Genomic DNA, 22,384 nt, shown 5'->3' on the forward strand with positions numbered 1-22,384 from the left:
AGGGCAAGGGTACAATTGTACCCCCCCTAGGAGAAGCTGCCTAGGTTTCTTTGATTTGATCAGAAACCTTGGAGGAAATTGGTTTGTGGTTTGTTTGTTTTATAAATTCCTGTGTCACAGGACGGGGTCCTGTAGGATGGCCATGATTTTCCCAAGGCCCCCTTACTGTGCCAAGACGGCCCAATGGGCACCCTCAATTCTTGCCTGCCATATATTTGATTGAATGATTGACAGGGAGGCTGCCTCTAAGTCCTCTTGGATACAGTCGAGATGGATTCTAAGGACCCCGTGGGTCTCCAGACCCCTGATGGGTCCCGCTCCAGGATGGATGTCACAATGAGTGTTCCAGGGCGCCCTTGCCTTATGGGTTATGCGTGGCTCCAACCATCCCTTCATCACACCCCAAGCCTCGCAGATGAAACTGATGTTGTTCAGTCTGGGCCTTGTTATGATTTGGCCCCCTTAGTCCTCCCTGGGCTCCCCGCGGCCCCATTTCGCACTGTGCCTTCACTGGCGGTTGGGTCAGTGCATCCCAAATGCCGTCCCTCAACAGTGTCAGAAGCTGCTCCTGCAGTCAGGCCTTTCCCCTTTGGTTGCTCTGGGAGAGCTCCTTCTCCCTTGGCTGCCGGCAGGGCCTTCCTGGCCCCAGCTCTGGGGTTTATATATGAGCCAGGCCCTGCCCTTTCCGGTCAGCTGACCACTGGCAGGTGTGGGCCACTAGCTCATTCTAGCTCCGCTGGTAACTAGCACCTGGGGGCTCCCCACTCACTGCTAGGGCTCTTTGCCTAGCAGTTTCTAGCAGTTTCCACTCTTTAAAGGAGCAGGGCACATAAGTGCTCTGCAACATCGTGTAATGATTTGAGGGTTGTATTTGGTAGCTGTGTTTGGTCTGAGACAAAAGGAAATGCAAAACTCAGGGCTGGCCCTGTCCCTCTGCTCCCCAGCTGGAGCAGTGAGGGCTGTCTGACAAGGAAGTGGGGGTGGGAGGGCAAGCCTGGCTAGGGATGCAGCCCAATCTGGTGGGGGGAACTTCCCCTCCCAGGAAAACCCTGGGGGAGGAGTATACCTACTTGGCCTGCACTTGCAGGGAGGCAGTTAGAAAGGCCAAAGCAACTACAGAGCTGAGGCTGGCAATAGAAATTAGAGACAACAAAAAGTATTTTTTTAGGTATGTAGAGAGTAAAAGGAAGGCACAGGACAGCATAGGACTTCTACTGAACAAGAAGGAGCAATTAGTGACAGACAGGAGGGGACAAGGCTGAGCTATTCAATGAGGCTTTTGCCTTGGTGTTCTTGAACAGGAGTCAAAATAAGTCTCCTAATGGGTTCTTAGATGGGCATCAGAGGGTCACCAGCCCACCAACTGTCAACACTGACTTGGTGCAGAGTCACTTGGATGTGTTTAAGTCAGCAGGCCCAGATGAGCTGCATCTGAGAGTACTGAAGGAATTGGCTGGTGTCCTAGCACAACCACTGGCACAGCAGTTTGAGTACTTGTGGCGCTCGGGTCAGGTCCCGGAGGACTGGAAAAGGGCCAATGTGGTCCCTATTTTCAAGAAGGGGAGGAAGGAGGATCTGAGTAATTATAGGCCAGTCAGTCTCACCTCCATCCTTGGAAAGGTCTTTGAAAAGATTATGAAGGATTATATTTGTGGGAGTCCAGTGGGAGAAATAATGCAGCAGAGCAACCAGCATGGATTCATAGCAGGTAGATCATGCCTGACCAATCTGGTTTCATTTTATGACAGGGTCACAAAATGCTTTAGACACAGGAGTAGAGGTAGATGTTGTTTTATTGGATTTTAGCAAGGCCTTCAATATGGGGGTATCTCATCCCATTCTCATAAATAAATGAAGAGGCTGTGACAGATGTTTACACAGTCTGGTGGGTGGCAAAGTGGCTTAGTGGTCACACCTGGAGAGTGGTAGTAGACAGGTCGGTATTGACCTGGAAGGATGTGGGTAATGGGGTCCCTCAGGGTTTGGTCCTTGGACCTGTACTCTTCCATATCTTCATCAGTGACTTAGATGTGGGTGTGAAGTGTACTCTGTCCAAGTTTGCAGATGATACTAAATTGTGGGGTGAAGTGCACACTCCGGAGGGTAGGGAACGATTGCAGGCAGACCTGGACAGATTGGAAAGGTGGGCAGTACACAATAGGATGCAGTACAACAAGGACAAATGCAGAGTGCTGCACCTACAGCGCAAACACATCCAGCATACCTACTGGCTGGGGAGTGACTCTCTCAGCAGCACAGAAGCAGAAAGGGAGCTCCGAGTCATAATGAAGATGAACATGAGTCATCAGTGTGATGAACTCATCAGCAAAGCTAACCTCACTTTATCATGCATCAGCAGATGCATGACAAATAGATCCAAGGAGGTGATACTTCAACTCTATGCAGCATTGGTGAGGCCACAGTTGGAGTACTGTGTCCAGTTTTGGGTGCCATACTTCAAGAAGGATGTTGATAGACTCGAGAGGGTCCAGAGCAAGGCTACTCATATGGTTAGGGTCTTACAGAACAAGTCCTATGAGGAGAGACTGAGGGACCTGGACCTCTTCAGCCTCTGCAGGAGAAGGCTGAGAGGTGATCTTGTGGCTGCCTACAAATTCATTAGGGGGACGCAACAAGGGATTGGAGATGCTCTGTTCACCAGGGCACCTCTTGTGGTAAGAAGGAACAATGGTCACAAACTGACAGAGAGCAGATTTAGGCTAGATATCAGGAAAAACTTCTTCATGGTAAGGGTGGCCAAAATTTGGAATGGGCTTCCAAGGGAGGTGGTGCTCTCCCCTACCTTGGGGGTCTTTAAGAGAAGGCTGAGTAGGCATCTGGCTGGGATCATCTGACCCCAGCAATCTTTCCTGCCTAGGCCGGGCGTCCAACTCGATGATCTGTTGAGGTCCCTTCCGACCCTAGCATCTATGAATCTGGCTGGAGTCTGGGGCAGGGAGTGGGGTTAAACACCCCTTCTCCTGTTCAAACATTGCTGGCTGCAACTGTGGACTATAAAACCCAGAGGCACCTGGAAGCAAGAAGAGGAAGTGATCAGCAACCCTGCAGAGTCCTGCTGCTGTAATTCTGGACTGCAAATCCCAGAGACCTTGGGGGCAGTAGGAAGAGGTGAATACACAGCCAGAGAGCTGTGCTCTAGCACCTTCTGGCCTGAGCCATTGCAGGCATGTGGCTGCATTTCCTGAATCAAAGGTAAATGTCTGATCACTTCTGTTTCAGTTGAATCTGTGCAGCCTAGACTAAAGACTGAATTGATTCAGCCTCAGGCTTTTTGACTGTCTGTACCTAGCCCCTGTGTCCTTAGACCAACATGGCTACAACCTATATCCCTGAAATAGAGAGTAAGAAAATTAGCTGAGGAACTTCACTGAACTTTTTTACTTCGTTTCCTGATAGCTGATAAAAATGTTTCTTTTCCATATAGTGCCATATATGGCATTGGGTGGTATCAGAATTGGGTATTATGGTGCTAGCCTTGGCACATGCAGTTCAGTTGTTTAATTATTGGGGAAATAATATTTGAGGCCAGACTCTCATGCATCAGCTGCTTGACCAGAGTAACAGTTTGATAGGAAATTTTTTTTGGAAATAATTTGTGACCACACATAATTCATGATAGTATAATATTCTATAAGAGCAGAGTTTATAGCAGGGAAAAAAAATCTAAGTCAAAAGCTGCCAGTCAAAAATGATTTCCATATATGAATACAGATACATTTTTAGGCCTTAAGCAAGGATTTTGAATAGATCTGGGATTCTGTGAAGGGACCTTTTTATTTAAAACTGTATGAGAATTTGATGCTCATGAATGTAATAGTTTAAGTAGGTAACGTGCAAACTTTTTTACACAATAGTGTTCTCTCTCCTTTGCTCCCAAGCTGCAAGACTTGCTATTCCAGTCACAGCTTATTCTACCTACCTTACTGAATCCTGCCAAATTGGTGTTTTTGACAATAATCGACTAGGGACTAGAATGATACCATGAAACTCATTTTTAAATGTTGAACCATTACTAAATAGCAATGTAAGGCTGCAGGTTTTCAATGTACCTCTTTGTCCTGGGGGAGGAACTTCTTAAGAGAAATGTATGGCACATTTTTCATATTAATTGTACCTGAAATATATGCTGAAGAGAGATGTATTTTTTTAAATTTGATATCTTTCAATGTGCAGCACAACTAGGTATTCATTTTTTTTTTTTCCATTTCTATTCCTTGCTTACAAATATAAAATTTAATTAAAACTCCAAAATACTTTAATTTAATTTATGGTAGTAACTTCTAGTCTTTTTAACAAGAAAGAGCAGGTTCTTGGAGCACAAGCATTTTAGTAAACCTGCTTTTTAACAAATAAAGGCAGAATCTAAGAATGGTTTTGTTTAGGTAACAAAGACCTATTATTTGTACTTCATGAAAGCTCAGTTTAAAGGACAGTTATATTCTGAAAAACAGTTCTGTAAAATCTCTTATTTGTCATTAAAATATTTCTGCAACAAATGCATTCAATTTAAAATTAAAAAAAAAAAGGTTTTTCTAATCGTCAGTCCTTCAAACTGATTGTAAACATAAAATATCATTTGATTTTCTATCTATTATCACCAACAAATAAAGGGCAGGGCAAATTTATACTCTTAATAACATCTGTAAATGCTTTCAGTGGGGTTGAATATGTTACCCAAAATTTAGGAAGCTTCAATCTCTGGAGAAATAAGACTACAGTCCATCTGTGATCAGGACTGCTTTTTCAAGCTTAGACTTAGAATTAGGATACAATTAAGGTACAATTACCCTTTAGACACAAAATTAAGGTACAGTTGCAATTCCTTAATTATCATCACCCAGTCAGGAAAAAAAACTCCAAATCCCAAGAACAAACACTTATTCCAGCGGCTATCTAGCTACCTATAACAGCATAATACAGAATCTCACCTTTACCAGCTGGGGTGACTCAGAAGGGAAGTAGTATGCAAACTGGAATCAGGTCTTCTTGAATTTGTGGAGTTCTCCAATTTTTCCTTTAGTCTACCATATATTTATAGATGTCTTATACTAATATTTTAACAAACATTGTCTGATTTGGTTTCATTCAAGTTATCTTATGAACTTGGAAGGTGTCAACTAGTTATGAAAATAAGGAAGGATTTCTTTATTTCTCTTGCTCACCATCATGGAATGTTTGTCACCATCCTGTTTTCTTTTCCACCTTTATTTATAGCCTTTGCTGTTGAGACTGCTTTGCTTTGTTCTTATTTAAGAAACTTGCCACAAATATATCTATTTATAACAAAACTATATTCAATACATTTGGTTACATCAGCTAATACACCTGATCTGAGCCTTCAAGAGGCTGAGAAATGAGTGTTAAAATCAAAACTATGTTATATTTGGATTATCTAATTCCTACCTTTCTGTTATAATGTTTTCTTTCAGACTTTAGGCTCTGCTTAATTTGATCTGTTTAGCTGCTTTCCTGTCAATTATTTCAGAGAGAGATAGTCTCCCACTCATTCTGTAATGGTAAAAAATAATTTACTTTGATTTGACTTCTGCCCAGCTAAGTCGTCTTCTCTTTGAAATGAGAACAGCCATTGTTTGGGAAGGCCCTCACGTATGCACCTCTTAGCTGACAAATATGCATAGCTGTCTCAAATGAGAGTTCTCAGAAATTTAGCTTTCCTCAGCCTATCGGGTATTGTTCCTCTTAAGTGTGAACAACTGTGGCATAGCTGATGCCTAATCAGTAATTACTTGACTAGTTGATGTCAGTTACACTATAAAATACAAAAATATATTGACACTATATATTAGGGATCATATAAATATTAAAATGATAGTACTAATTGTAGTTTAATATTTTCTTTAAATAGAAACAAGAACTATATTAGTAAGTCTAATTCAGAAAAATACCTATGCATGGTATCCCATGGAACACCCCAAAGTAGTCCTATTTTGGGGGTCAGGTCATAAAGATTCACAACAAACAGATTTGTTGATCAGGAACATATTTTTACATAGTCATTTTTAACATTCCAATAGAAGTCTGCTGAGCAATTAAATTTCCTTTCTGATTACTTCTGACACACATACAGGGGGTGGACATTTATTTTTGGTTGTCCTTTCAAATTTCTCATGTTAATAGTGATAAAAGTTTTAAATTCATGGAGGGGAAAATGTTTAACAAATAATTTCCTTTTTTAAATGCAAAGTTAAAGGGTCAAAGCCTATCCAGGAAATTTAGAGAAAAAGCCCCCAGAATAATCAAGGTCTTTTCAGTTATAAAACTTACAATATTTGTATAATTGCCACATTTACTCAAATACAAGATGAAGCCCCCACCCACACATCAGGATGGGGAAAAAAGCCTCTCCTTTCATTTGCATACAAGGAAACCTCATTAAATACATTGTCTATCATTAAACTACTGCCAAAAACAGCATGCACTCAATAATGGAAACCAACTATGAAGTTGATTAAATGCAACCAACACTAAGCATGACTATAAAACACATGGCCCATATTGGGCAAACATGCTAATTTTTTTTTTTCTTGTAAAAAATATATAGTTCTAGATAGATAGATATCTCACTGTACCTTTAACAACCTGTCGTTCACTTGGCAGATCAAAACATACTTTGACAGTTAAACTATTGTAGTCCCATTACATAATTCGCCCCGCACAGCTGCGTACTGCACAAGCTGCGCACCCGTGCACCTATCACCATTCCAGTGCCTATCGCTCCTTGTTCTTTCAGAGGGTTTGTCTCTGAAAACGGTCTATGTCAGTCTCCTCTCCACCATATGAGGCCTGCCATTTCTTTCCCATTGTCCTCTTCTGTCTTTCTGTAGTACCAGTACATTTCACTCAGCCCCCCTGTTTATAAATAGGTTCCTGGCTTTCCACAGGGCAAACCTGAAGTAAGAGATGAACTGGTCAAAGTGAGCTGTTGGAGCCCCTTGCTGTTTGGTTAAGTGCCCATAGAAGACCTCTTCCCTGGTCAGTTCTGAAACCTGTCACCACCAGAAGGAGTGCACAGACTTTCTTCCACACCTCTTTGGTGTATGGGCAGTCCCAGAAGAGGTGGTTGATCATTCCTGTCTGCCTGTGGCAGGTCTGTCTCAGGCAGTTCAATGGACCTCTCTGCCCTGCAGTGTTTTTCCATTCCCTCATGGGGAGTGCTCGGTAGGCTGCCTGCCAATTAAGATCTCTCTGTTCCTTCTGCAGGTTCTTGTGGAAGATTTGCTCCCACACGGCCTGGCAGCTGTCACCAGGTTGAAAGTCTACAGGTGATTTGATGTCTCTTGCCCTTACCACCACCTGTATCTTGCAGTGGTTCACCAGGGTTGCTAGGGTAGCATTGTGCAGTTTGTATTTCTCCCAGAAGCTTTCCAGAACCTTGTAGAATCATGGAGACATCATGTCTCATGGCCTCCCACTGGGCAAACATGCTGATGTGAACTTACCATAAGGATAAGTTAATGTAGCCCATCTACATATAACCATATATAAAATATATGGTTGTGCCCATTGTACACAGTCCCCTTGAGCACTGACTCTTTTTAAAGTCTGGTGAGCCACTACATTACTTTCATTTTAACTTCTTCTTCACTCCCACAGCTGAGCTGTGCTTTTCTTTCCCATTTCCAATAATTCCTGTTTCTTCACCAGCCTTAAATGTCTGTCAGACATCACCAAACAGTTCACCCATAATCCCTTTGTCACACCCTCTTTCTCCCTGTTGCATATGATTAGTGTGTCCCCACCATCCAAGAGGTGGAGCTGGACTAAGTTGCACTGTGCCTCATGTGCATATAAACTTTTGGATTTTCCCAGGACTTGTGCCAAGAACACCCAGTTCCAGTCATGAGTGGTGGGGGGAGGCGGACGGGGACTAATTAGCATATGGATCTTTTGTGGGAGGTATCTGGAGTACACACATATTAAGTGTTGAGCTGTGGGGTTACCATGGCTTGAAATGCTGTTGACTCTACTGGGGCCTAGTCCAACGAACTATATGGTAAATCATGAGCCTTTTGGCTTTGGACTAATATCATGTGAGGGCGAGTTCAGCAGAGACAGCGGGGACTTTTCCTCACTGTGGAGCTGAGCCCACAACGCCATGTGCCACTTCGGGAAATGCATCGGCTGTACCTGGACTGAGGAGCACCGGTAGCTGGGAGTCTCCCTGCAACCAGCCCTGCACGCTGACTGTGTCACCGTGACGCCCTGCACAAGGACCTTCCTGGAGAGGTTCCTGAAGGACGCTGTCCAAAACAAGTACACCGGCAACCTGAGGGCCAAACCTGACCAGGGCAAGGTATTCGATGTCACCTCGAAGTGGGACTCCAGCAACTTCTTCATGCCCAGTGGGAGCTTCACACGCTTTGTGGACTGGCACTTCCTCCACCATGCCCGCCTCAACTGCCTGCCTCTGAACAGGGCCATCCGCTTCGGCCACCAAGACAAGAGGTGCTGATGGTGCAGCTACACAGCAGAGACCCTCCCCCACATGCTGTGCAGCTGCAAGCCGCACACCAGAGCCTGGCAGCTCTGCCACAATGCTGTCTAGGACTGCCTGGTGAGGGCCATCCTGGCTGCAGCGGGGGAGATCTCCATGAACTGCACTGTCCTGGGCTGAGAGCGAGATGCGACCTGACATCATCCCTAATCAAGAGGCCAAGAAGGTCGTGATCATGGACGTAACCATCCCCTTCGAGAACCGGCGCCAAGCCTTCACCGATGCCCGGGCTCACAAGCGGGAGAAGTATGCTGGCTGACATCCTGAGGGGCTGTGGCTATGACGTGATGGTCGACGTGCTCATTATGGGAATGCTCGGAGCCTGGGACCCCAGCAACAAGAGCGTCCTGCATGCCTGCCACATCTCATGCCACTACGCCAAGCTCATGCACTGCCTCATGGTGTCTGACACCATCCATTGGTCCCGCAACATCTATGTGGAACACCTCATGGGCCACTGCCAGTACTCCAACCCCACCAGACAAGCCGCCGCCGGACTGGACCCAGAGGGGACTGCCTGAACCCTACCCTCTGCACCAGATGGACCTTCACTTCGAGAGGATTCTTCAATGACGGACGACCCCACTCCACCCGAAGAGGACCGCCGCAATGAGACTCTATATGGACTGAGACACTGTCTTCAAACAATTTCCACCACCATTGCAGACCATTGTAACGGGTTTGTGTGTATCTATCTTCTTTCTCTCTCAGCGTCGCCAACCCCCTCCCTCCCCTTCCCTTCCCCCCACCCCCGGACTTAGTTGGCTAACATTGTATCTCCTGTAATCTAGTTGCGTTCCCCTCCTCACCCCCATCCTTCTATTGTTAGTCCCTCGCTCGGGCGATCTGTATTTCCCTACCGGCTTTGTCATCTTTTTTGGATTCACAATCCTAAACATCTAATAAAAATCAATATCGTGAGCCTTTTGGCTTTGGACTAATATCATGTGTAGTGAACATGGCTAAGGTAAAACAGAAACTGGGGCTGTGGCACTTGCATTCCCTCTCCATGGTGGGACGTGTCGCACTCATGAAGGTGGTGGTGTTAGTGGTGCTTCTGTACACTGCACTGATCTTCCTCACTTCTAAGCGTGTTGCCTGCAGGATCCAGAGGGCCATGTGCATCTTCTTCTGGGGATCCAGATGGGAAAAGGTTGCCTGGAAGACTCTGCACAAGGACAAGAGGGCCAGGAGCAGGGACATGCCAGAGATCCTCCTGTTCCTGTAGGCCAAGTACAGGAGCACGATCTATAAGCTGGCAACGGAGGGAGATACCAAAAGTGCGTGTCTTATGAGGTACTTTGCAGGACACATTCTGAGACACTGGGGGGTCTTCACCCTGACTAACCACAGGCCATGGATCACAGAACCGCCCTGGTTCTACGAGACCTTGAACCAATGCTGTGATGTGTACGGCCTATGGAACGCGGGCCTGGCGACCATGAAAAGATTCAGGAAGATCCAGGAGATGGTGAGACTAAGGGACACCATGTCACCCATAGACCTGCTCCCAGGCAATGCATGCCAAGCCATGTGGGAGCGCATCCACTGCAAGGAACAGTGCAAAGATCACAGGGACCTAAACTGGCTTATAGCTCACCAAGTTCTCCCGGTGAGGGCCCGGAGACATAGAGAGGGGCAGTTGGGGAGACCCAGCTGCCCGTGGCCCAACTGCCACGGGGCCACCAAGACAATAGAACAGCTCCTGTGGCTCTGCACCTGTGCCAAGGAGGTATGGAAGAGGGTACAGCAGCTCTGCGAAGTGGTGACTGGTGTCAGCTGGCTAACCAGTGAGGCTGCGCTGTACGGGCACGTCGCCAAACACCAGGGGAGCCCCTTGCTCCATTTTGACCAGTTTGTATCCCGTGTCAGGAGTGCCTTGTGGAAGGCCAGAAGCCTGCTCCTATACAGACAAATGGATGTAGAAGTAGTGGGCTGTGTGAAGATGACGCTGAGCGAACTCTGGACCTATTACCAGAAATCGGTAGCAGAGGATGGAGAAGATGCAGTGAACACCACCTGGCACAGGGACACGTGGCACAGAACCATACAACCCCCACCGAATGAAGAAGAGAGTGACAGCAGAGGAGAAGAGGAACAGACGAGTGGAATGGAGGACAGCGACAACAGCAGCAGCAGTGGGTCCTCTAGCGAAAGCTGGAGCGACAATGTGGAAGAGACCCTGTGAACTGAGTACCCAACCCCGGAAGCGGGGCAAGGCAGGGTGTGAAAGGAGGGCTGCACATGGGTGAGAGAGATGTCCCAACTGCTGGGTAATTGCCTCCCTTCTCTATGGAGATTGGGATGGGTCCTGATCTCCACATGGCTCAGAGGCAGCTTCCCCACAGCCAGGACAGCCCTCTCAGCCATGTGGCGGTCAGGATGGTCCCAATCTCCATGGGGCTGGGAGACACCTGCCTGGCAGCAGCTGTCCCGGCCATATGGAAATTGGGATGGTCCCAATCTCCACAGGACTGGTAGGAAGTGTCCTACTGGGTGGGGACTGCTCTCCCCACCCCCTGTGGCCCACTGCTGCCTAGGCTGACTGGGAGCAATTTGCTTCCGGTCAGCATCTACAGGTGTGCTTTGGCACATTAGTTTAATGTGTCCATTTCTAGTATCTGTTTCTACAAGTACTAGAAAATTAGGGCGTTGGACTAATCTACTGCACAATAATTGCTGTGTACATGGTAATGCTTTACTGGGCATTAGATTACGTGCTGTAAAGTAGACACACCCAGTTTATACTATATATAAGTAGGTCCAAAAGTGCTGCTTAAAAGTGTGATTGTGACAGTGGACACATGGGTGTGTAGGGAGTGCGGGTGCACAGTACTGTCATTGTAATGGGAATAAGGATGATTTAACTGTAAATGTGTGTTTTAGAATATTAATAGTGGTCAGGAGATAGGTCTGCAGAGGCATAGGGGTGTGTGTGTGTTGTACGTGTATTTATATATATTTATATGTAGAGAAATAATTTTTTTTTTTTTAAGTTTGAAATGTATATAAGTTAGGTATACAAGTGCTGCTTAGAGGTGTATTTGTGGGATACCTGTGCTAAAACTTGCAGCAGTTTGAAAAAAGGGAAAATGCACCAGTTCTTGATGATTGGGTCTATTGGTACTATATACAAATTTTTACAGGTAAGTTTATTTCCAGTTTAGTGTTTTCAAATTTGCCCCTCACTTCCACGTGCTCAGGGAGAGCAGGATCTGATAGTAAGGGGAGGGGAAGTGGCTTCAGAGGAAAGAAGTTAGGAGGGCAGAGCGCAAGGGGGCCACCTGACCACCCAGATTTATTTTCCCTGCTGTAGCAGTGGGAAGGGGACAAATTCAAGGAAAACTTCCAATAATAAGATTCTATACCTGGAACATTATAACAAATTTATACATTTTCCATATATAGAATATAATTATTGGTGGACTGTCTTATATTCAGGGTTGTCTTATATTCAAGTAAATATGGTATTCATAAAACACAGGAGGATTTTAGATTTAGCATGTTATCAAACCACTGACATGAAAAGCTATGTTTATATTTTGGTTGGTGTTGTTTTGTATATTAACCCAAACTATTCATCACTAAATACTACTGCTGCTTCAGAATATGTTGTTATGTGCCTGTTATGGAAAGCATTAAAGTAATTTTAGCATCATTACTTCAACATGTGCTCGTTTACAAAATTCTGATAAGTTAAAAAGAGCACATTATTATTGAATTACAGTAGTCACTAAGGCAGAATCCTATTTCACTTTACGTACTAAATGACAGTTACCTCGTTGTATACATGTCATTTTTGACATGTACACAGTTTCAGAACCTGTTTCACACTCTTCTGGGATAGAATCATCTTACATACCTACATGCTTGCTTAGTGGAGTACGATCTGGCCTACAGCCCTGTGTAATCCAGCCTGTGGGACTCTCCATGGGTCTGGAAATTTGGTAGTGGGGGAGTGGTGCCACCATGCCCCTGCTGCCAAATCTTCAGGCCCTTTTTGCTGGATCCAGATCCAGCACCCAACCACAGCATGTATGGCCATATGGGGTGGTGCCAGGCTTCAGGGCCCAATCCCAGTATGGGGCATGAGGGTGCAGTGCTAGACCCCTAGGACCCAATCCTGGCAGGAAAGGGGTGGCAATGGGCCTCAGGGCCCAATCCTGGTGCATGATGCTGGGCCCCAGAACCTGTTCCAACCCACAGAAATGCCCCATGCCACTTATCTGGCCCGTAGGACCAAAAGGTTGAGCACCACTCTTTTAGATCAATAGCTTGGTGGTTTTAGGGTACTTGCCCAGGATGCAGAAGACTCAGGTTTTAGGTCCTCCTTACTCAGAGGGGATTTGAGCTACCATCTCTCCAAATTCCCAGCACAATGTTCTTAACCACCAGGCCATACGTGAGGAATTATCCAGTCCCATTTCTAGCCCTCCTTTTCAAGCTCCTACCCTATTGGGAGCAAAGGCCCATCTAGGACCTAGGCTATCTTGCCATCCAGAGTACCAACCATCTTACTGACCCACATGTCGTCTATATTGCTTGCTTCTTCTTGGTCCCAGATATTTCCCTCTCTCCACTGCTTAACCAGTGGCTTGGGGTCTGGAGCATGGTGCTAGCAAAATTACAGGTTTAAACCTTTTCTTGGTGAGTAGGGTCTAATCTGGGTCTCTTGTTTACTAGGTAAATGCCTTAACCAGTCAGCTTATGGGACTAAAATGTAGGAGTGTCCCCTTTGTTCAGTGTCTCCTACCCACTAGTCATGGTTTTCTGCCAAGTATGACTTAGTTCGCATGCAATCACATCTGCCAGGCCAGAGCTTGGCCTACTACACATGCTCAGTAACTGTGTAGATGCTTATGAGTCTACGCTGTACATGGAATAGGATCACAAACTCTGTAGATGCCAAAAATGACCATCATAAACTGCTATTTGGGTATGTAACATGAACTAGGATTCTGCCCTTAGTGTCCCTATAGAAGTATGAATCTACTTAAGATCCCTAAAGAAGTTTTGAAAAGATTTTATATTTCTAAGTTAAATTTGTCTGCCATTAAAATGATTTCATTATGAAATTTACTAATACATAGCAGAAAAATAACAAGTTCCAACACTTTGCCACTCATAAACCAAGATTTATATATACATTTTTCTCAGAATAAGCAAGTTGGTAAGAGAAGTACCTGTGGAATTGGACAAAAGAAAAAGTAAGTTTTGAATTTGTTTTCTCTTTACATTTTTACTGTGTAACTTAATTAGTTCCCTTCTCTTGTTAGTACAGTATTATCTAGCACATCACACAATTACAAGAAGCTGCATTTATCGTTCCTTAGACTGAGGGTGCTGGAGCTTTTATTGGGTAGGTCTGCACTACAGTGTATATCTCTAGGTTGGCGTATATGTATGAGGGTACACTTTGAGTGTGGATATTAGAGGGGGTTGGACAACAACACGTACAGACCTGATGTTGGCCTACAAACATCCCTCAATAATGATACCAAAGCACTCCAACTGAGTCCTCTTTGGTCAGTCAGAAAGAAGGCTGCTACAACATGAAATCTTGATTGAAAGATGTAGAAAGCAGGGTGTACGTGACTACTGGGGAATTCTTGAAAAATAATGAGATATGAGAAACATTGTTAATCATGATTTGAATCTCCTTTCACTGCTACATACCTGCCTTTCCCTTCACAAATTCACAGCTATTTATATTGCTGAATAATTTACTGTTAGTGCTAATTGGTTCATTTTCTCATCTGGTCTTCAAGATTTAACTTTTGTTCCAGAACTTTTTCCAAAGCAACTAGGAGCAGATGCAGTTCATTTGTTCTGAGGAACAATTTTGGTGATTGAGACATTGTAACACCTGATTTGTGGGTGCAGTAAGGTACTTAGATATATAATTACCTAAATATAGCTTGCAAAACAGCTGAGAGAGAACAAAAAAGAAAATCTGCTTTATTGTCTATGTAAAAATTGTTTCTTATAAGTAGGGACTTACCCAAATCAAGGAGGCAGGTGGCTGATTTTGTGGGCAGATTGTGGGGCTGACTGCCATTTTCACAACCTTATCGCAGCAGGCCCTCCCACATCTCAGATTGGCCAAGGAGGCCTGGTTGTCCCATCCCTCCCTGCAGATTGGTGGATGGCCCAAGACCACAACTTTATTACCCTGACTAAGCCCGCAGAAGTCATTAATTGAAAGATTATTAAGCAATCTAAGCACCGAATTAAATTCCAAACTGAAATGTCTTATGAAACTAAAGCTGTACACAACACAAATTGTAACTAATACCATTACTATACTTTATTAAATGATGTTGTAAAAAGGAGTTTACTCGATGCCAACCTTGAGACAGGCAATTCATGCTAGCTGTTAAATGCTAGCATGCAGAATCCAGTGGCAGTCGCTGCTGACATTCCCTGTTACTGCAGGGTGTACACTTGTCTGTACACTGAGATGGCATGCTCAGCATCCACTGAGTTCATTGGAATGGTGAGGCAGCACTTTGCCAGGGTATACAGATATGGAAACTTGTCACAAGCAGACATAAGTGGTGGGGGGAAATATTATTTGGGGGGGTCTGAGCCCTGCCTGACCCCCAATCCTCCCTCCCCAATGGCCATTGCAGGGCCAGTGCATGCTAGTCCTGTACACAGCAGTGGAGGAGCAGCTGCACACCAAGCGGCATGCACTGTGGTATGGTGGCATTGTGCTGCTGCTGCGGTCTCCAGATGCCACGTAAAGTTTGGGGCTAGGGCTAAGCCTCATTAGCCCTGGCCTGCTGCTGCCTATGCAAACAGAGTCTCAAAACACAGGCAAAGGCACAGGCACCTGGAACTCTGACAAAGTTCACATAAGCAGCACATTCCTCGTCATGCTCTTTCTGTCATCCAGAGATTGATTTCAGTAGCTGAGGGTCACAACTCAGAACAGGCACCTGGTTGGGGTCCAAAATGCAAACAGCACTAAGGAAAGAGGTAGATAGTTGTCAGAACCATGGTGACAGTACCTGTAGTATTGCCTGGAACAGTTCTGGTCCCCACTGGTTGTCATGCTGACATTTTGACAGTTCTTGTGATGCTGTCTTTGACCCAAGTTATCAAATCCATCATCTTGTGTGTGGGGTAGATCACAGCCTGCCAGCCTTCAAACCACGTTAGAAGCACCATTAACCGGATGGCATTTTCAGCCACAAACTTCACTTGATCTTGAATGTCTCCCTGTTCCAGGAGATCACAAAGCTTAAGCATTCACTGTGTGCCAGGTGTGATTTCCAACTCCTCACTCACAAACTGCTGGTAGTACTGCATGTACTTGGCATAATAACGTAATGTGTTGAACCACAAATTTCACCTTGTGGGCACAGGCTCTGGTGGCAACAACACAGTTGCATGCGAGTCCCCACTTTGGCTGGTAAGGGATTCCTTGTACCAGAGCTTATGGCCTGGACAATGCTTGAAGGCCATCTTGAAGGAGGACACCAGACTATCCACATCAGGGAACTGCATGTGCCAGATGTCACTTACTGAAGATAGAATGTTGGGCAGCATTCCTTGGAGCACATCAGAGAGAGCCTTCAATCTGTACATGGTGTTGTTGGACAGAAATGTTGAGATCTTGTTAAATTCTAAGCCATAGTTCACAACTGCTGCAGTCATGGTAAAAAAGTTGACAGACATGAGGTGGACCAGCTCTGTTTGAAAAACAGGTTGGTCCCAGTCTTTCCAGCTCCCAGGTATAAATAACATACAAAGCACATAGTTATCTTGAGTGTTGGTGGCTTCATCAGTCACCATGGAGAAGGATTCATACAGTCCGCAAGTTTGCATTGACAGAGTATGTGCAAAGCAATCACTGCGGGGAGATAGTTTTGGCAAAGCTTGTTGGCACATGGAAAACTGCCAGCATTTGGCAAATTTTGGTTCAGGTAGTCCCTTAACATAGGGTGATCAAGTTTCTGTAGTGGGATGTTCACTGCAATGAAGGCATCCACAAGGGAAAATACCTCCCCTCACTTTGCCAAGCTGCTTGCCATGGACCTTTAAAGAGTGAGGACACAGTTGCTTGTTTCTTGTTCTGGTCTTTAGCCTCTTCAGTAGGCTTTTGCTTTGTGTGCGCCTCAGAATCTAAATTAATCTTCGTCAACACATCCAGAGTCAGGTTGTAGGCAGTACAGAACAGTCTACCTCCATCCACATTCATGGTTCCTGCAGGATATTTCCTTGCATGGTCCAGAGCTGAAATGTATTTGGCTCTCTTGGAGGATTTCTTTTCACTGTTAATTCCTGCTCATTCCTCCTGGGGCTACAGCATACTGCAACAGCGTGCCTTTGGTTCCTTAAAAGATGGTGTTAAACTTTGTCACTTCCCTAAGTAGCCTCAGACTGGCACTTGCACTGAGCTTGTCACAGGCTCAGCCTCTAATTTGCTTCCCCCAGCCCTCCACCTTTGCTTCAAAATTGAAGGGCTTCCCACCCTTTTCTCTGCTTGCTGGTAAGTTGTTTTTTTTCCTGCAGTGAGCCCACCAAAATTGCGGAGCCCTCTGGTTTTGTTTGTTTGTTTGTTTGTTTGGGTTTTTTTTGGAAAATGCCTGATTTTGAGGTTTTTGTGAAAAATGCCAAAATCATGGTTTTGGTAGGTCCCTACTTACAAGAAATGTCTTCTTACTACTGGTCCAAACTATGCAACCACATCACTGTTGTTAAATGATCCACTGCTGCAGAGTAAGCATAGACTTGTTTGTAGGAATATTACTAAATGGACATATGTTAGAGAGATTGTTTTGCAGAAATAAATATCTAGCAATTATCTCTTGCAAAAAAGAAGCTAGGAAAAACTTTTATGGGTAATAGCATGTTACAAAATGTCTTTTAATCATGTATCATCACTGACTTGATGGTAAACAACAATTGGTCAAAATCTTTTTCTAGGAAAAAAATGTTAAGATGCTCTCTTGAAACAATTGGCTCAGATGACATCCTCTCAAAAGACAATCTGGGTATGTATAAACATGTAGAACCATCTTTAGTAATAAGGGTTACTTTGACAGGTACTTGCATTAAGCATACAGTATATCTGTTTTTATGCACATGATGATGTTTGTTTCTGATGAACATAAAAACATATGAAGTATTAAACTGGGTCAGACCAATGGTTCGTTTACCTCAGTATCTTGTCTTCAACAGTAGCTTGAGTAGTTTATCACACACTCTTCTCATTTTAACTTTTATTTAATACAGTACTCTCTCTACTCTTAAATTTGATTCAGTAACTTGTAACTGTTGGTATTTTAAACGTCTTAACAATCTGTTCTCTTTTAAGTTTTACTTTATTTAATACATGTACTGTTAAGTATGGTATTGCTTTACATTATGCACCATGTGTTTTCTCACACAATTGTCCATAAGATACTGTGGTTCCACTTATCTGAATGTTTTTAGATATTTGAATGGCTTTTTGGTAGGCACTTTCCAAAACTGTTCAGATAACTGAGAATGGACTGTGTTTTACTGGGGAGAAAAGAGCACCAAAAGGATTTGTTTTGCCTTTGGTTTGTCCAGAGATCTAGTTCTGTGTTTCCTATGTAGGAGATTATAGAGAAACAAAACTGAAAATAGAAAGTTATAATAGAAAGCGTTAGGAAACCTAGAATTAGACCTTAACTCCACTGATTATAACAGCCTCCTTTAACTAAATTAGTCATTAGATAAGTATCCTCAGAATAACAAAGAATTTTTTTTCAATATGACAAGAAAAATATGATGAATAAAAAGTATAATTGCAATACCTTTGATTTAAAGTAGATTCATTCTCAGTGTAGTCCTAGCAGTTTAGATATAACCAGTCTTGGTTTCTTTTAACAGTTTGTTCCTTAGTTTATTCTGTTCACTGTAAATATGGGTGTGCTCTCCAGTGTGAAGATTAATGGATAAAGCCAGAAAACAAAAATAGATGCTTGTCTAAACTCCATTTCACTGATCAAATGCAGTAAAAAACACTGGAAACACTTTGTAACTGCTTCTAAAGTCTATATTATAGATCTAAAATTTAAGATACATTCAGTATCATAAATTTCTCTGATTTAAATACAAAAAGAGAGAAGAATATCTAGAGATATTTTGGATCCACAAAACTACTTTTTGCAGTAGGCTTTATAATATTACAAATAACAGGAAGTTCAGTTTAGACCTTCTCAGTCCAAGAAGAAATCCTTCAAAATATAAAAGGAAGGGCTTTGAATCGTCACTTTTGTTGAATTGTACCCCTTCCCCCTGCTATATGGAGGAAGTAAGGACAGGGTTGCAAATCAAATGCAGCTTATAAGGAGCCAAGTTAAGAGGGCTACAGGAATCAGACTGCAAATTTCAGGCAGCAGAACACTTAGCTGCTGAAGAAGGGATGAGGAGCACCTGGGCCTTATTGACAGCAAGCCAGGTCAGGTGAATGGAAGAGGGAGGTGAAAGAGCCATATAAACCTGAGCCTGGAGCCCAAGGATCAGATCATTACAAGTGAAGGAGCTCTGCAGGCATGGCATATGGGGAGATAAATTGTATGTTTTGTTTCTGTTGCAGTTTGGGGGTCTGTTACAGTGGAAGACCGGATAGTGGCTGTAGAGAAATAAGAGGACACATAGCAGGGTGCCTAAGACATTGTCGGTTTTAAGCCCTGCAGAGGGGCAGGGGGAGTGAGCCAGGCTAAGATCAAGAGAGCTAAGGCTCAGGCATGATCCAAAGGGCAGCTTGACTGAGATGGTCATGAGCAAGGCCTAGAGGGGCAGGTACCACAAAGGGTGGCCAGTCTGGGGCTAGCAGGAGGAGGAGGCCTAGAGAATCTGGTGCTCCAAAAGGTAGCCAGTCTGGGACTGGCACTGGGAGAAAACCTAGAGGAGCCTGTGCCTAAAGCCAAGGAGCCAATGTCCGGAGATAGGCAAAGCTGGCGCTGAGGGGCCAGTGCCTGAACAGGGTGACCAGAGAAGAAACAAGTCATAGGGGGAGTGCCTCAGAGACATTCCATATTGTGAGGGGCAAAGACCCAGACAGAGTCCTGTCAGGATCTGGGACCCAGTGGACAGCTGGGGCTTAAGCCTAAGGAAAGAGGCTGAAGCCTAGAAGGTCCAGCAGATCCAAACAAGTGAAAAGAGACAAGGCCAGGGGAGCCCCAGTCAAGAGTGAGAGCCCTGCTCCAGTTAAGTTGTGAGGATGAGCTGACTGGCAGCCTAATGATGTAGGGCAGGACAAAGCACTGAAAGCTAAATTTTGGGTATCTGAAGACAGCCTCCCAAATCTGTTAACTTTTGTCATCAAGGTATGGCAGGAGAGAGAGGAGGAGGCCGCCTTATGGGGGGACCTGGAGTAAGAGAATGGGTATAGGTGGCCCGTAGGGGCCCTAGGAGGCATTGTGGCCATCCTGGTAGAGGAGCCAATTATACTTCATTCATCATGATCTCTAGAAGACACCCAAGATCCAGTTCTACAATGAAGTTATCATTCCCACTCCATTGATATGAAACATGGGTCACCTACTGTCATCCTAAGAGCCTGGAGAGGTATCACCAACGCTGCCTTTGGAAAATCCTCCACATCACATGGGAAGATCACTGCACAAGCACCAGCATCCTTGCTGAAGCCAGTGTTACCACCGCTGAGTTGGTGATCCTCAAGTACCAACTTCTATGGATGAGACATTGTGTGCAGATGCCTGACTTTCAACTTCCAAACAAGTGCTCTACTCCCAATATAGTAATGGCTTGAGGTCTTGTGGTGGTCAGAGACAATGCTACAAGAACACGAAGGCATGCCACAAGAAAACAGATGTGAACATCAAGGGTTTGGGAGAAGCTGGGTGCCAACTGTGGCACAAACTCAACCAAGCAGCAGTTCACTTTGAGGTAAAGCATCTTGCCCTTGAAACGGAGAATAGAAAGCGGAGAAAGGAAAAGGAAAGGAATTGCAGCCTGTTCTCCCCTGTGGAAAGACCTGTAACCTGCAGATGGATGTAACCTCCCCCACTCCCCCCATGTTCTCTGTCAGCCTAGGCCTGCCACGTCATGGCTCAAACTGCTGCTATCCTGGGTGCATGTGTAGACACTGTGTCTGGGAGTAGTTTATTTCAGTTCAAACTGCTCTGGAGTTTATTGCTTCACATTAGTTGTACATATAGACACATCCAGTATTGAGCAAGGTACCATATTTATCTGAATCCAAGATGACTCTGAACTTAAGACAGCCCCCCCAAAATTAGATCATGTACATAGACAATTTTATTAATTTGTTATAATTTTCATGTACAGAATCTAATTCTTAGAGAATCACCTTCTACTTGTCCATATCCTGTCTCTCCCCTCCCCACCCCCACTGCAACAGGGGAAGCAATGGCAGGGGTGCAGTTGTGGGGGAGATGGTTGGATGGGGCAAGCAGTGGGGGAGCAAGTGGGGTAAAGGAGAAAGTAGGGTATCAGGTGCGGGGAGGTACTAGGGGGAAAGTTGTAAATGGGCAAGGGTCAGGCTGCTGGACCCCACCGCTTGCCTCCCACTACCTGTGCCTCTGGCACCTGCCTTCCCTGCCCCCTGATACTACCCCACCCCCATTGCCTGCACTTTCAGCTCCTGCCTTTCCCCCTGGTGTGCACTGGAGTAGTTCTCTGGGGCACAGAGAACATAGTAGTTCCCATCCAAGCCTGGTATGGTAGCAGTAGTGGTGGTAAAAGCTCTAGCACAGGCTTCAGGGTCTGGATGGAGCCGCTGCTGCCACAGCATCTATTAACACTGTGATTGGGCCTGGAGAAAGTACAAGATTTGTTCCATAGGTTGGAGCAGAGCTGGAGATGTGCTGGAGCTGTCGGTAAGCAGCAGAGAGGGGGGAGTATAGGGAGCAAAGGCTATGGGATGGGGGAGATGGTGGGGGCAAAGAATGCAGAGGTTAGACAGTGAGGGGGGTAGATTTCATAGACATTAGGGCTGGAAGGGACCTCAGAAGATTGAGTCTAGCCCCCCACTTGAAGGCAGAAAATCAGCTTGGGTCATAGGATCCCACCAAGATAAGCATCCAATTTTTTCTTGAAGATGTTCAATGTAGGTGCTTGAACCACCTCTGATGGCAGGCTATTCCAGACCTTGGGGGTTCAGACAGTAAAGAAATTCTTCCTTATGTCCAGCCTAAAACGGTCTTGCAGTAGTTTGTAACCATTCGACCTCATCATCCCTTGGGGCGCTGGTGAACAAACATTTCCCCAGATACTGGTGGTCACCCCTGATAAACTTATAGGTGGCCATCAGATGACCCCTGAGCCTGCGCTTTTCCAAGCTAAAGAGCCTCGTAGATCTCAGCCTGTCGTAGTAAGGTCTGTTTTCCTGACCTCTGATCATGCGCGTGGCTCTTCTCTGGACTCTCTCAAGCTTCTCCATATGTCACTAAGGCCGAGTACGGGGGGAGAATGACGTCCCGGGATTTGCTTGAGAAGCATCTATGGATGCAAGCCAGCATTTTGGTCGCTTTACTAGCTGCAGCATCGCATTGAAGGCTCATGTTCATCTTGTGGTCAATGATGACCCCCAAGTCTCTTTCTTTCATAGCGCTAGCCAGTGTGGCACTGCTGAGCCTATAAGGATGCTGCAGGTTTTTCCTCCCAAGGTGGAGAACCTTGCATTTTTCAGTGTTAAACACCATTGGGTTCTCATCTGCCCATTTACTAAGCCTGTCCAGGTCAGCCTAGATCAAGGGGAAGAAAGAGATTCGGGGCTCCTGAGGCAACTCTCGGAGACCATAAAAGCTAAAGAGGCGGTAGTCATGGGGGACCTAAACTACCCGGACATCTGCTGGGAGTCACAGACAGCAAAGTCCCACC

The 22,384-nt window shown here is 45.0% G+C and overlaps 1 protein-coding gene across 1 annotated transcript in view; it reads left to right on the plus strand.

Annotated features, from left to right (window-relative positions):
* Positions 1 to 22,384, plus strand: part of ZCWPW2 (zinc finger CW-type and PWWP domain containing 2) — a 132,990-nt gene that overhangs the window by 78,699 nt on the left and 31,907 nt on the right. Inside the window, 2 exon segments of the mRNA XM_025202353.1 lie at positions 13,694 to 13,743; positions 17,471 to 17,538. Coding sequence (XP_025058138.1) covers positions 13,694 to 13,743; positions 17,471 to 17,538 — 118 coding nt within the window.

The sequence above is a fragment of the Alligator sinensis genome, unplaced genomic scaffold, assembly GCF_000455745.1.
Source record: "Alligator sinensis unplaced genomic scaffold, ASM45574v1 scaffold181_1, whole genome shotgun sequence".
Classification (NCBI taxonomy): Eukaryota; Metazoa; Chordata; order Crocodylia; family Alligatoridae; genus Alligator; species Alligator sinensis.